General features: G+C 32.0%; 2 protein-coding genes and 1 non-coding gene across 3 annotated transcripts; 1 reads left to right on the top strand and 2 right to left on the bottom strand.

The window, feature by feature from the left end:
- Nucleotides 1-4238: 4238 nt before the first annotated feature.
- Nucleotides 4239-4309, bottom strand: TRNAG-CCC (transfer RNA glycine (anticodon CCC)). The gene has a single exon. It is a non-coding gene; the product is annotated as a tRNA-Gly (tRNA).
- A 1733-nt stretch (nucleotides 4310-6042) lies between these two features.
- On the top strand, nucleotides 6043-12208 carry LOC11411006 (protein disulfide isomerase-like 5-4). The gene is made up of 15 exons (XM_039831110.1): nucleotides 6043-6065; nucleotides 6257-6347; nucleotides 6531-6625; nucleotides 6890-6947; nucleotides 7087-7271; nucleotides 7417-7474; nucleotides 8605-8645; nucleotides 8754-8828; nucleotides 9600-9656; nucleotides 9969-10035; nucleotides 10172-10315; nucleotides 10590-10811; nucleotides 11531-11683; nucleotides 11766-11843; nucleotides 11924-12208. Exons 1-15 carry the CDS (start codon nucleotides 6043-6045, stop codon nucleotides 11999-12001), a joined length of 1425 nt encoding a protein of 474 aa, XP_039687044.1. The 3' UTR covers nucleotides 12002-12208.
- A 1-nt stretch (nucleotide 12209) lies between these two features.
- On the bottom strand, nucleotides 12210-14294 carry LOC11409983 (early nodulin-like protein 3). The gene is made up of 2 exons (XM_003596608.4): nucleotides 14031-14294; nucleotides 12210-13020 (listed from the first exon to the last, which is right to left on the bottom strand). Exons 1-2 carry the CDS (start codon nucleotides 14209-14211, stop codon nucleotides 12416-12418), a joined length of 786 nt encoding a protein of 261 aa, XP_003596656.1. The 5' UTR covers nucleotides 14212-14294; the 3' UTR covers nucleotides 12210-12415.
- Between the last annotated feature and the right edge of the window lie 321 nt (nucleotides 14295-14615).

Genomic DNA, 14615 nt, shown 5'->3' with positions numbered 1-14615 from the left:
CCTAGAGTTCACTATCCCATATTCTTAGGCCCAATAAGGTGCCCATCTACAGTTGCTAACTACATGCAGCGGCAAAGAACCGTGATGCACCAAATACTACACTTAGAGCACTTCTGAGACCTTCAAATGATCAAACATTCTCCAAGTCATCGATCGATAATGGTAGAATTGACATATCTGCTCGGGTGGAGGTCTATAAATAGGGTGTGTCACACCGAAATAAGATACATACTCCGTTTTAAGAAATCTCTTCAAAATACCTTGAGACCAGTCCAACTTTAACGTCCAAGTGTCTTTGCAAATAATGCACCCCCACCCGTCTCTCCTGTCTAGAAAATATTCATAACTAACATAGAAAAAAAATATTTCTATAAAGCAGGCACTCCTTGAATTCAGGTTGCTCGTTACCCAACATAGAAATATTCCTAACTTACATGGAGATACAAGGGTAGTCTTATTTCTAAAATGTGTGAGTACAGGAATAACAAGGTGTTATAATATGTAATAACTTTGATCCCATAATTTAATCAATCAAAACATTACCCATGGTAGTTTTAACTTCTAAATAAATTTTTTTTTTGGTAGTGTTCTAAATAATGTTTCGTCACATCGTTTATTCATTATTTTCTAGAACCAGGTTTTATCCTGATTCGTCACTACTATTTTTCTTTTGATATGTTTTTTTTTTGTCTATCGTGAAAAGCTAAAAGACAATTAAAAAATATATTGAATATTTAATGAAAAAGAATAATGTGTTTCGATAATCATCAAGATTTTTATGTGAAATATTTATCAAAATTAAGAGATCAATATTGAGTGAGCGGAAGAAAACAACATGACACATCGATTTATCATAGAGACATTAACCAATAATTCCAATTTTATGAACAGCTTCGTGCATCTCCAAAGGGCTAAAAAATATTTCATTGAGGTTAACAACGCATGCAATTGCTTCTATAAAGTTATCAAACAAATTTTTATTTATTACATCAAAAGAAGAAAAATATGGCTCGAGTCATAAGTTTATTTTATGCTTTGATCATCTTTCTTTTCCTATTTCTTGTTGCAACCAATGGTGGTGAGTAACGTTTCACTCCATTTTTAAATTTTCTAATTTATTTTATATACAATATTTCATCACCTATTAGTAATATCAATGTTGTTGTTATTTGACATCACAGATTTGAGTCCCTGCCTTAGGAGTGGAGATTGTTCAAAAGATGAATGCCCCTCTCATTTAGTTCCTAAATGCATTGGTCTTACCTGTTATTGCATTTAACTGTAACCATTAAGTTGAAAAATAATTATATGTTACTTTTATTCACGTAATTTTATTTGTAAGTCATAATCTTAGTACTCTTATGATTTTTGTCACGGTTTTATTTAGGAATGAATAAGTTTTCCACCCTAAAAAATTACCAAACCTTTTTTGTTTCCATAAAAAAAAATGGCATGTTTATGTTTCTATAAAAAAAAAATCTACTTGTAGTTTGAGTCCCTAGTGTTTTTCCAAATTGTTTAATTACCCTTAAACTTTTAAATTTTTTAATAATTATTTTCAGACATATTTAGAACATTATAAAAAGTTGTTATGTATATATTTAGAAATTTTTAACTTGCGATGAATTAAATATAGAATTTTTAAGTTTCAAAAGTTCAACATAAAAGTAACAAAAATCTCGAACTAAAAATCAAATTGTTGAATCCTTTTTTCAGAGAAACTTTTTAAAATATTCTAAACATGTCTGCAAAAAGAAAAATCATTTAAAAATACACATCGACTTAACAAGAGAAACTAAAACCACCTGTAGGAAAATTTAGTAGGGACGAAAATGTGCAAAATTATTTTATGGGGATGAAAAATAAATATTGGTAATTTTTAACGGATGAAAAACTAACTTAATTATTTTATTTATGTTTATTGAGCCTTTCAATTTCATTGACAAGCTCAAATGAGTATTTTTATATTAGGCAAGTATGTTCCCTTCATTCATGGAAAATAATCCCATGAGTTTAATTCAGTTGGTAGAATATTGCATATTATATGCGATCGGGGTTCGAAACTCAAATATCCAACTTTTCCACATTTAAAATGCTTGAGTTCTAGGCTCTAAGTTATTTAAAAAAAAAAAAAAACGGAAATAACAATATCCCTACATAATTATAATTCACTACTTTAATAAATTAACACAATATACGATTGGGTAGATGAATTATTCATTTTACTTACGTAATTGGCTAAAATATGGTTTTGGTCCCTGCAAATATGTCTCGTTTTAGTTTTAGCCCCTGTAATTTTTTTTGTGATTTTTGGTCCTGCAAATATGCCTCGTTTTGGTTTTGGTCTCTGGCCCCACTTTTGTAATGATTTGCACACGTGACACATGATGACTGAACCCATTTATTAGAAAAATAGTCCCTACAAAATCTTTTGATTTTTAAAAGGTCCCTGCAAAATATTTTACTTTTGAAAATAGTTCTTGGAGGGACTATTTTCAAATACAAAATATTTTGCAGAGACAAAAAACAACAACAAAAAAAACTACAGAGACTAAAATCAAAACAAAACATATTAGCAGGGATCAAAACCATATTTTAGCATAAATAATTTGCATATAATTGTTGATTGATGTAACCTGAAAAATACTAGTATGTAATTTCTCAAAAAAAATAAAAAATTATATCCAATCAAACGAAGTTAAACAAAATTGTCTTGATCTACAACTCCTAGAGTTCATCCATACATAATAAAAAATGGGTTAATAGTGTTTTTCACCCCTGTAATATATGTCATTTTCGGTTTTCGCCCCTATAAAATTTTCGGTTTGATTTGCACTCTCGTAAAATTTTTATTTTCCGAAAAACACCCTTAATAGGCCATTCAAAAACCAAAATTTCTTGAAAAAAAATTCTGAAAATGGCCTATTAGGGGTGTTTTCCGAAAAATAAAATTTTTACGAGGGTGCAAATCAAAGCGAAAATTTTATAGGGACGAAAACCGAAAATAACATATATTACAGGGGTGAAAAGTACTATTAACCCTAAAATTTGACCAATCAACTAATGATTTTCACGATAACAATCAAATAACTAAAATCTAAAGTTAAACGGTTATTTCCCCTTTCCTCTCTCTTCTCTCCTTCTGAAACCCTAACTGTCACCACTTTCTTCTTCCTCTTGTTGTCAGAGGGGTAATTTTGGGTCAATTTTGACCTAAAAATCACCCTCTGATTTGTTTTTCCTTCTACCCTAATTGAATAAGTGATTTCACATTTTTTCTGTTTTCTTTTGTGATTTCGTCGTCTCTGAACGACTCTGTTTGTTTTGATTTCCCGTCTTTGTGCGGTGTGTTTTTGATTTCCCGTCTTAGTGCGGTGTTTATTTGATTCAGGTTGAAAGATTAGATTTGAGCAAGTGCAGATCCTATCAATGACAATGACTTTGGCGTCGTCAACGTTGCAGATCCGAAGACATGAGGATTCTGGAGATTTGAATATAGTCATATTAGTCATATTTGTAGGCATGGGTACCGGGTACCTTGCCGTTTTATGCTATTAACATGGATGTTGTGAGTTTCATCCTTTTTGTTTTAGCGAATTTGGATTATGTACCTTGCCGTTTTATGCTATTAACATGGATGCTGTAAGTTTGTTCACACATTCATCCTGTTTGTTTTTAGCGAATTTGGATTTGTATTGTATTTATGTACTCTATCAATTTGAATGAATGAATATCATTTATTTTTATAAAAAATAAAAAATAAAAAAAAATCTAAAGTTACTACTCTTCATCATCCACATCAATGTCATGCTCAATTGCAACCTCATATTCTTTTTTTCTTTTTTTTTGGTCAAGAGCAACCTCATATTCTACCCATAAACAATGTCAATGATGCACGAGAAAATACGCACAAACACATGCGCACATAAATCACTCATAATATATATGACATTTTGAAATTATAAAACTATGGATGGCTGGCATTGTTTTATTGCGTGAAATTTGAACCGTCTGATATAAAATCGATGACGGTTTAATATGCATATATGTTGTAAGTAGTACAGATTGAGCGTGTGATATGAGAATATACCATATGATACACATTATTTGGTGATGCATGAGACAAATTAGGTCAATCAGACCGTTTGTATGTTCTTTGGAAGGAAAAAAAAAAACTTGAAAACTTAAAAATATATCATTGGGTTTACACCAAAAAGTAGAGAAAATAATAGGTATTTTGCGCATCCAGGGAATCGAACCCTGGTCAGTACCGTGGGAGGGTACTATGATACCACTACACCAGATGCGCTACTTGTTGTCAGTTTTCACTCTTATTAATTAAATAATTAAACTACTTAATATATAATTATATGTATCGTGAAAATTATTATGTAGAAATGGCTTGAGTGTGCCATTTAACTCCACAGGAAATATTGAAAAAAGAAACATCTTTTTTTTTTTTTCTTCAAACATTTTGATTTAAAATATAAAACATTCAAGAGAAGTTGAATGAAATGAAATAACAAATATCTTCCAACTATTATAATAATAATCTCGAGTTTTATTCAGTCCTTGAATTAGAGTAATATTGACAACTCTTGAGAAAAAGTTTGTCAACCATGAGACCTACCCAACTCAAATGACTTAGATGTTTATTGATGGAGTTACATAACCGGATCTATTGACTAGCTAATATTTTAATTTTTTCCATCATATTATAGATACGAAGTTTTCAAAGCCAATAAACATGTATTTAATGGGTTCAAATCTCTCCCAAAGTCAATGAATTGTTAGTGCTAGTATTCTAAGTTTACAAATTGATTCTAAAACACAAAATTAGATTGTGGATAATCATATCAAAGATCAAATAGTTCGAATTTGCAACAGCATATCAACACTTTTGTCAACAAAAAAAAAAAGCATGCTTAACACCAGGCAATCCAATTCAAGATACGGACACCAGAGGTGTATTTGTGAGATAGAATATCGACACACACCTTATTAATTCTTTGAATCATATCCCAAACGAGCTTACCAAAAATTAAGGAAACTATTAGCATCTCTTGTCGTTCTAACTAATATCGAGACTGTCCCATACCTTGGGTCGGGCAATTTTATTCCAACTCACCAAGAAAGGAACACAAGAAAGGACCGAGGTTGCAAAGGCCAGCAATCTAATAAATTAATAATTAATAATAATTTAATCGAGTCAAAAAAATGAAATAAAATTAGTAAATAAATGATGAATTAATTAATAAAGTACACGTACTACTACTACTACATGTGTTATGTGTTATGGCATAGTGAAAGAGAAAGCATGAGTCTTGCGTAGTTACGTAAAAAGCTATGCTAACGTAACAGTTCAACAAAACCTCTTTCATTCTTCTTCGATCGATCACTCAAATCTCAATCCTATTGAGATTTGAGATTTGAGTTTTCTTCCTCTCTCATTCTCATTCTCATTTTCATTTTCACTTTCTCTTTCTCGCAAGTCACAACCATGACTACTGCCAGCAAAATCAAATCCGTTGATTTTTACAGGTCATCATCATTACAATCATAATATCTAGCATTTCTGAATTTCTCGTATTCACGTGTGAATCTTCAGTTACAATGCCATTAATTTGATCACAAATGTGCTTTTTTTTTTCAATTGCACTCTGTTTCATTGCATGTAGTTTAATTAAATATGATTTGATCTTGATTTTGCTTAAAGGTTTTTTCATTTATGGTTAAACCCTGTTTGTTTATAACAATGTAGATGAAGGATTTCATACACTCACACTGTAAACTCATTCTACAATGTCACTCAACCGTGGCTGTGCAGTGTAAAATGAGTTTACAATGTGAGCCGGGTCGTAAAATTTCAATACTCAATAGTCATTTGTACTTTTTCTAATTCAGCTGAAATCTGGGAAAATACAGATTAAAAGAGAGATGATGTTTGAGACCGAAAAGGAGGATATGATTGGTTAGATTGAAAGATATATTGAAAATGTAAAAGTAAAGGTTATGAATGATATACCTCATTCTTGGGGGAAAATGGTAAAATGTTTGGATTCACGGTGAGTTTGACAGAATCACGGTGTCTGACAGTGATTTTGACAATCCTACCGTGATACCAAATATGCATTAAGTCACTCAACGGAAGGACTCAAATTTAATAAATAACGGTGTATCTGAGCATGAGAATGCACTTGTGACATTATTTTTTTACGGATAGATAGAAGTTTTTAACAGTTTCTTATATCAACAGAAAAATCCCAAGAGATTTAACTGAGGCGTCATTATCTGGAGCAGGGTTATCAATAGTAGCAGCTCTTGCCATGATGTTTTTATTTGGAATGGTTAGTAGTTTTACAAATTCTGTTTTATGATCGTGACACTTCGACAATTTAACATTAAATATGCATACATGTGCCATGGATTGATATAAACTCTTTATGCCTCAATTTAGTTTTATCAATTTTTTTTGCATATGATTGGTTTTCAAGTATCATATTGATATATATCATGCAAACTTGTTGCAGGAACTTAATGAATATTTATCTGTCCACACATCTACGTCTGTGATTATCGACAAGAGTTCTGACGGGGAATTTTTACGTATAGATTTCAATTTGAGGTAGAAATCTTTTTTATCTTTATTTGAATATGATATGATGTTTTTTCTAAGGGACCTGAATTTGTTTTCGGTATTGTGATGATTTATGAAATTGACATAAGGCGATAATTTTGTTTCTCATATTTCATGATTATGTTCTAAGCGTTTCAATTCATGTAGCTAGTTGTAGTATTGATTTGAGTATATTCAATTGATTTGGTGTTTTATAAGCTCTCTTTTTCTCTCTCAATTGTTTCTTGCTGACAGCTTCAATTTATCTTGTAGTTTTCATGCACTCTCATGTGAGTTTGCATCAGTCGACGTGAGCGATGTGCTGGGAACAGTAAGTTTCTATTATTCCATTTGTTAAATCTTCATTTCCTCTTGCATTTTATGATTTCCTATGCTATAATACCTTATTATCATTGATCCTTTAATTTTTTTTTTCAACTTGTCCTTAATTTGTGACTTCTTGATTTCAGAACAGGATGAATCTAACAAAAACAGTTCGCAAGTTTTCTATCGATTCAAATTTAAGACCAACTGGGTCTGAATTTTACTTGCGCCCATCTACCAACGTCATTAAGCATGATGATAAAGTGGATGATGAGTCTCTTGAAGGTGCTTTTGTATTCACGTCCAACAATTTTGATAAATATTCTCATCAGTAAGTGGCTCAATCACGTAATTCATTTCATTCATTTGATTTATGAGTTTCTGTTATGCGAGAGTTGAATGGTTGTTTTCTTCTCCTCTCAAGTTACCCGATAGTTACACATTGTTTACACTGTTTTCAATAATCTATTTTGCAGATTTCCAATTACAGCCGTAAATTTTTATGCTCCTTGGTGTTACTGGAGTCAACGCTTGGTAACTATTTCATCTTCATTTCTTTCTTCCTCCACAGTTTAACAAATAAGATGGTTCCTAATATCTTTATTCGTTGACGAATGACATTTACTTCTCTTTTTTTACTATCAACAATTTCTTATTCTTTTTGTGGGTTCTGGTAATCAATTTTAACGAGACAGTGTAGGATTTTAATAACTTGTTGCCAAATAACTTGTTTGGATGTCTGAAGAATGAATTTAGACAATACTGTATTTATTGTATGTTTTTAATAGAAAAAAATTAATTTGAAAGATAAGCGAAACAAAAGGTATCGAGGATATCCTCATATTATATAGCAGAGCTCTGTTATCATACCCACACACACACACACACAAAATGATGATTTGCACTGACAAAGAAAGTGGCAGTGTCTCCAAATAAAAACTTTCCTCTAATAAAATGATGTTTATTTCAATTGCTTAGTAGTCCTGTGAAATTATGGATTTGAGGCAATTTGCTTAGCAACTTCATTATTGCAAAAACTGTTATCTATGTTACCTCTATAAAACTTGGCTCATAAAGTATATAGTTGATCAAAATGAGCTCAAAAGTAGCTGATATCGGTGCACTTAGCTTCATGATTTGCTTCTTAACTTTGACCTTAAAACGGCATTATTTTTCGTTCTTCTTATGGAAATAAGGTTTCTTCCAATGAATATACAATACTTGGAAGTGGATTTCCTGTGTAAATGGTTTAAGGTGTTTATTTATATATATCACCCGTTCATCCCTTTCTGTTTGGATATAAAATATTGATTAATTAGAGTAGTTAAAGTAGTTAAGAATTGTTACAGAAGTTAGTTTTTATTTTAACGAAACAGAAGTTAGTTGGTTAGTTTAGATTTTTATAAGGCTATTCATATAAATATAGGAGAATACAATCATTATTAAGCATTGTAATCATTTGTGAACAGAGTGGTAGTAACTCTATTGTGAAGGTGTAACCCTTGGAGGAGAGATTTCTCTCCTATTATTTCCTATTTCTTTATTAAAAGTGTTCGTTCTTTGGAATCCAATTATTGGGTTCCTAACACTTCCATTTCACTCTCTTCTGTATAACGGTTGAAGGTGGTTGTTTATATATCATTATTTTATCCCTTTCCTTGCAGAGACCTTCATGGGAGAAGACAGCTAAAATAATAAGAGAGAGGTACTCTACATTTTTTTCTTGTTTTTCTCACTTTACTAATTCCAGTAACTAACTTGGCATCGCAGTACTAATTCATTGTCTTGTTTGTAAAATCACATTCTTATTTAGATATGATCCGGAAATGGATGGTCGAATACTTTTGGGGAAGGTAGATTGCACTAAAGAAGCAGACTTGTGCCGGAGGTGCCTTTTTTTCTTATGTTTTTCAACTATTCACTTTCTTGCTTGCAAAATCTGTAACAAACGCCAGAAATTCTGATCATTCTTTATTATAACAGTTGTAAAATTTGGAATTCTAGAATGCCAAATTCTCAATTGTTAAATCTTTCTCAATTTTCTTTTTAATCCACTTGCAGAGAAATTGATTTAGCTGAAATTTAGTTTATATATTCTCAGTTGATTTTTGTTACTCCTATTTTCCTTTGTTATTATAAAAAATGTGATTTTAATCACGACTCTTTCGATTCCTCCTCCTTCTCCGCCTACGAACTAAGTGTTGGTCTTTGTAAATTTTCTCTCATACACCAAATATTTCCTAAGAATGACATCTATCCAAATAGCTGAAACACTTATTCGAATTTTACCGGATATCGGATATAATAGAAATGCATGTTTTTGTCTTTTTAGCTTTGTAAGATATTCATTCTTTTGACCACGCTATGCGATGTATTATTTCATTACATTTAGGAAATACGTACAGGAACTTTTATCCATTTCTAAACTATGCGTTATCACAAATAGATTTCATGATCTAGGGTCATTGGTATAAGCTTAGCTTATTGTCAAGATGGAGATTAGCTTCAACAATAAGTTGAGCATTATTGGAAGTGCATGTTCAACATTGTAATTTGATATGTTCTTTTTCACTTACTAATTTTGCTATTTTTCTCGTATCCTTTTCTATACGCTCTTCTGATTTCACTGTTCTTTTTGTATCTCGTTACCAATATACAGGCATCACATACAAGGGTATCCATCCATTCGTATCTTCCGTAAAGGAAGTGATGTCAGGTAACAATGAAGACTCCTTTTTTTATGTCGGAAATAATCAATACCTACTCATATGCTTGTCCTTATTGGGATATTATGTGTGTTTTTACTTGCTTTAATTTAATAAGCAATGCCAGTTCTATTTCAATATGTGTTTCACCTTTTTTTTTATTTGTACAAATTCATTGTTTTAGTAAAATCTATAATTAGTATCTTTAGAGTTTTTGCATATGTGCATGCAGAATATTTTTTACCACTTTGGTCTGTGATTGGGTTTCTAAAGTTTTGGATCTTTGAATATATCTAATTTTTTGAATCTTTATCCGATTTCAGAAGTGACCACGGACATCATGAGCATGAGTCTTATTATGGAGATCGTGATACAGATAGCCTTGTTAAGGTACACATTATATTTAATTTAAATTAGCATGATTTGTATCATTTTACTTTGAAGTGTTTATGCTTTTAAGTATAATTGAACATCACTGTTTACCATTAGAGTACAACATGCCTGATATGAAGTGTCTCTGCTGCAGACAATGGAGAATATATTGGCGTCTTTCCCTTCAGAGTATTATAAGCTAGCTTTGGAGGATAAATTAAATGTTACAGAGGATTCAAAAAGACCAGCACCGTCATCCGGGGGATGTAGAATTGAAGGATATGTACGTGTCAAGAAGGTAAACTCGCATACGGATAAAATTTACCTTCTAATTCTAGTGTAATGTGGAAAACTTCTTTTGTTGCTTCCTAGTTTTCAGGTGTGAGTATGAACCAAGATTTTTTACATTGTTCTTGTTTTTAATTTTTCTTTTGCATTATAATAGAAGCTTCAGTTGTCAATATTATAACAGCAGAAATAAATGATATAATATACGGCATATGACTTCCTATTATTTTTCTCTCTGTATTTTAAATATTATGCCGAAACATAAGCTGTTTTGCACTCTGCAGGTTCCAGGAAACTTGATCATCTCAGCAAGATCCGATGCCCATTCATTTGATGCTTCTCAAATGAACATGTCGCATGCCGTACACCATTTATCTTTTGGAAAGAAATTGTCACCTAAGCTTATGAGTGATGTCCAGCGATTGATACCTTATGTTGGTAACAGCCATGACAGGTTGGATGGTCTGTCATTCATCAATTCACATGATTTTGGAGCAAATGTTACTGTAAGTTAATATTTTGCATAAAAATATCCTTATTTAGTAACTTTTTTATTTAAGTATGTGTCTTTTTATGGTCAGCATCAGGAATACTTATTGCTAATGGCAGGCAATATTGACCTGCATTCATCTGCAAGAGCCAGATGTAATGGATAGCATCAAATATAGGGCCAGATAATATTTTATTTATGTTTGGAGGCTATAATAGTCATCCAAATCCTTCTTTAACATTGATACATCATGCCATTCCAATACCTTTGTAGGACAATATTGAGTCTTCCCCATTATCCTCTGCAGCATGATTCTAAATCATGCTTGTAATCGTTTTGCAGTAGTTGTTACGCTGCGAACCTTGATTTTGCAGCAAAATGTAGGCAAATGCCAACCGATGCGTCCGCAATTACGGTTGCGATGACTTTTCAAAGACATCTAAAACCTTTGTATATTACGGCCACAATTGCAGTTGCTGACCGCAATTTATAGAAGTGTTAGTTTATTTGGAAAATAATTGTGGTACATTGGAGTTCCTTTATTTAAGTGTTAGTCTCCTCTGAGATAACACAATTTTTCAATAATGCGATCTCTGTTATCATTTGATGGCTTTGATCATGGTTATGTTTTTCTGTATGGAGGCTGAAAAAACGACAGAAAGATGAGCATTTCAAACTCTTGAAAATTTATTGATGTCCAAGTATTGCACATTAATCTAACTTCTGTGTGTGCAGTTGGAGCATTACCTTCAGATTGTTAAAACAGAAGTGATTACTAGACAAGGCTATCAATTAGTTGAGGAGTACGAATACACAGCTCACAGCAGTTTAGCACACAGTTTACACGTTCCTGTTGCGAGGTTCCATCTTCAACTCTCCCCCATGCAGGTCTGCGTATGGAGATTATCGGTTTTAATAGGTTTCTGTTCTTTTAAACTTCTTGTTGATTTACTGAGTTTTTTGTGAGCAGGTCTTGATAACAGAAGATCATAAGTCTTTCTCACATTTTATTACAAACGTCTGTGCTATTGTTGGGGGTGTTTTCACGGTATGTATCTCAAATATTGTGGCTCTATACTTGTATTGTTAACTATTTGTATTGTTGACTAATCTTCCTTGTGGTTTCAGGTAGCTGGAATTACGGAATCGATTTTGCACAACACTATTAGGCTAATGAGAAAAGTTGAGCTGGGAAAGAATTTTTGATAGAGATAGTTGGAAATTTTATCTAGGTTAGGGCTCTTGATTCACTAAACTAACTTCAATGAGGATGTCTTTCGGAAACTTGTCATCTTTAGATACGCTATATAAAGCATAAAAATTGTAGTGTTTTTCTTTTCATTTGGTAATGATCATGACATGGATTGCAAGCACCGCCACATTTTTGTACTTGGTAGCGTTTGGTTAAATAGAATAATTAAGTGCTAATACAATGGTTTTATTTATTTCAAGTTCAACTTATTGAATATTCTTACACCATCATTAGGTAAGAAGCACACAAAAGAGTACATTACTACATATTACCAGCTTATTTCTCAACTCTCACAAACAAATATCGAACGTTGCTATAAGAAGAAAAAATAAATAAATTATAGAAATGATACGCAATAACTCATACTTTTACTTAGAAAAAACCAGAAGTGAAACCATGAGTGCTCCAACAGAACAACCAAAGCTAACCAAGATTGAAGAAGCAGCATTAGGAGGAGGAGGTTCTGAAACAGGAGATTGAGTTGGAGTAATTGGATTTGTCACATCAGTCCCTAGTGGTGGTGGAGATGAACCGACTTGCTGAACAGGTGGTGGAGTAAGAGTTGAACCATCAAGCGGAGAAGGTGGTGGAGATGAACCATCTAGTACTGGAGAAGGTGGTGTAGATGAACCGTTTAGTGGAGAAGGTGGCGGTATAGGAGTTAATGCATCCGATGAGTGTGAGGATAAAGGAGAAGGAGAAGGAGCAACAGAAGGAGAAGGAGAAGGAGGAGAAGTTGTTTGGTTTGAGTTTTTGTTGGTTCTATCAGCAAGAACAATCACCAACAGTTTCTCATTCTGGAGACAGTTATTTTTGTTTCCACTTATGAAGTAGTGAGGACCTGATTTAATGAGCTTGATTACTGTGTGGCCATCAGAGGATTTTTCAGATGATGCATCAGTGTTGCAATTCTCATAGTCTTGTTGGCTAGTTACTTGAATTACTGAGTCTTGGCCAGATTGGTAATTGAACACTGCAATTTGTCATGTGTAAATTGAAAATAATGTGAGTGCACAATTTCAGCTTTGGATTAGTAATACACTATTGAATGATTGCTAAGGAAAAGAAGTGTTTCATATAGTCTACGGTGGGCCGACGCTTAAAAATTACTCAAAACTTTGACGATGACCAACGTCAACAACTTTTAATAAAAGCCTAGGGTCATCTATGTCTAAGACTGCGACCTACTTATGAGAAGTGATGCCCGTTGATGATAGAATTTCAAGTAATTTTCGACCATAAACTATATAAAGCACTTTGTTATCTTAGACATCGGCTACATTATGATCCAAAAAAATTTAGGATTGCTTCTTATAAAAGAAACAATTCACTTTAAAGGAAAAAATAAAGTAATCTTAATTGTGAATAAATAAATTAGGCTAAAAAATTCTTTTGATCCTTTATCTTTTATTCAATGTTCATTTTCGTCTTTCATCGTTCAAAAAATTAATTTTTTTATATAATCAAAAGATTCATTTTAGTGTCTTGTACAAATGAGTCCTTATGGTCTTCCTCAACATCATGTAGACAATTATGAGTTATTTGTATAGATTATAGTACATACAAGATGTTGGAGAAAATCAAATGATTCATTTGTATATTATATATAATTTATAAAATATAAAGGACTAAAAGGAATCTTTAGATAAAAGCAAAATGTCTCTTTAGATAAATACTACCATAATTTCATAAATTCAAGCAAAAAAGACAAATATAGTTCACAGCCATAATAACTCAAGTAAAAAAAAGCAAAATGCCTCTTTAGAGAGATATTTTAACCATGAAAGAAAAAGAAAAACATATATATCTTTGGATTTACTAGTTCACTACCATAAGTGCATAATTTGTCAAAAATAAAAAAACATAATTGCATAAATTCAAGTAAAACTAACAATTTTAAAAACTAGTTAAAAATGTTCCAATATTTCCCTAGCCTATGATAAAAACAATAAAAATCAAATATAGGATTGAACAATAACTCACCTAGGGAGTCTCCTACTTGAAATCGACTCTTTTCTGCCCATTGATTGTAAGGGTTGGCATTAGGGTCACTTGGAGCACTCCAACCCTTTTGGCCTCCAACTACAAATTCATAGGCATCACCTTTGTGCATCAACAACACCAAGAGACAAAACAAGACTAATGCTTGAACTATGGTAGCCATTGGAAATTATGATCAATGAGGAAAAGACTAGCAAAAAAAAATATGATGGAAATGTTGAAGATAGAGTAATGCAATAATATGGACCATCGTCAGGGGTTTTTGTAGGGATCAGATGCATGAAAACTTTACAAATTGTGGCAGTGAAGCTTTTGGAACTTTTTCTTATTCTCATTTCATCACTTTGGTTTACTTTGATTCTGGTGCAAAGCATAAGTTCTCTTTTATTGTTAAGAGTTTGAGTCTCTCTTAATCTTTCACTTTCATTTAAAAAAAAATTGTGAATGAGTTTTATGCTTTGCTTATAGAAGATATTTTAATTTTTAAGAAAAATTTTGTATAAAATAAAAGGGAGAGATAAGTTTATCATTGCATTGATTTCAATTTCAAAATATGTTTTAAGCATG

Source organism: Medicago truncatula, chromosome 2, assembly GCF_003473485.1.
Source record: "Medicago truncatula cultivar Jemalong A17 chromosome 2, MtrunA17r5.0-ANR, whole genome shotgun sequence".
Classification (NCBI taxonomy): Eukaryota; Viridiplantae; Streptophyta; class Magnoliopsida; order Fabales; family Fabaceae; genus Medicago; species Medicago truncatula.
The sequence above is the reverse complement of the archived record's forward strand: the minus strand, read 5'-3'. Positions and strand labels throughout refer to the sequence as shown.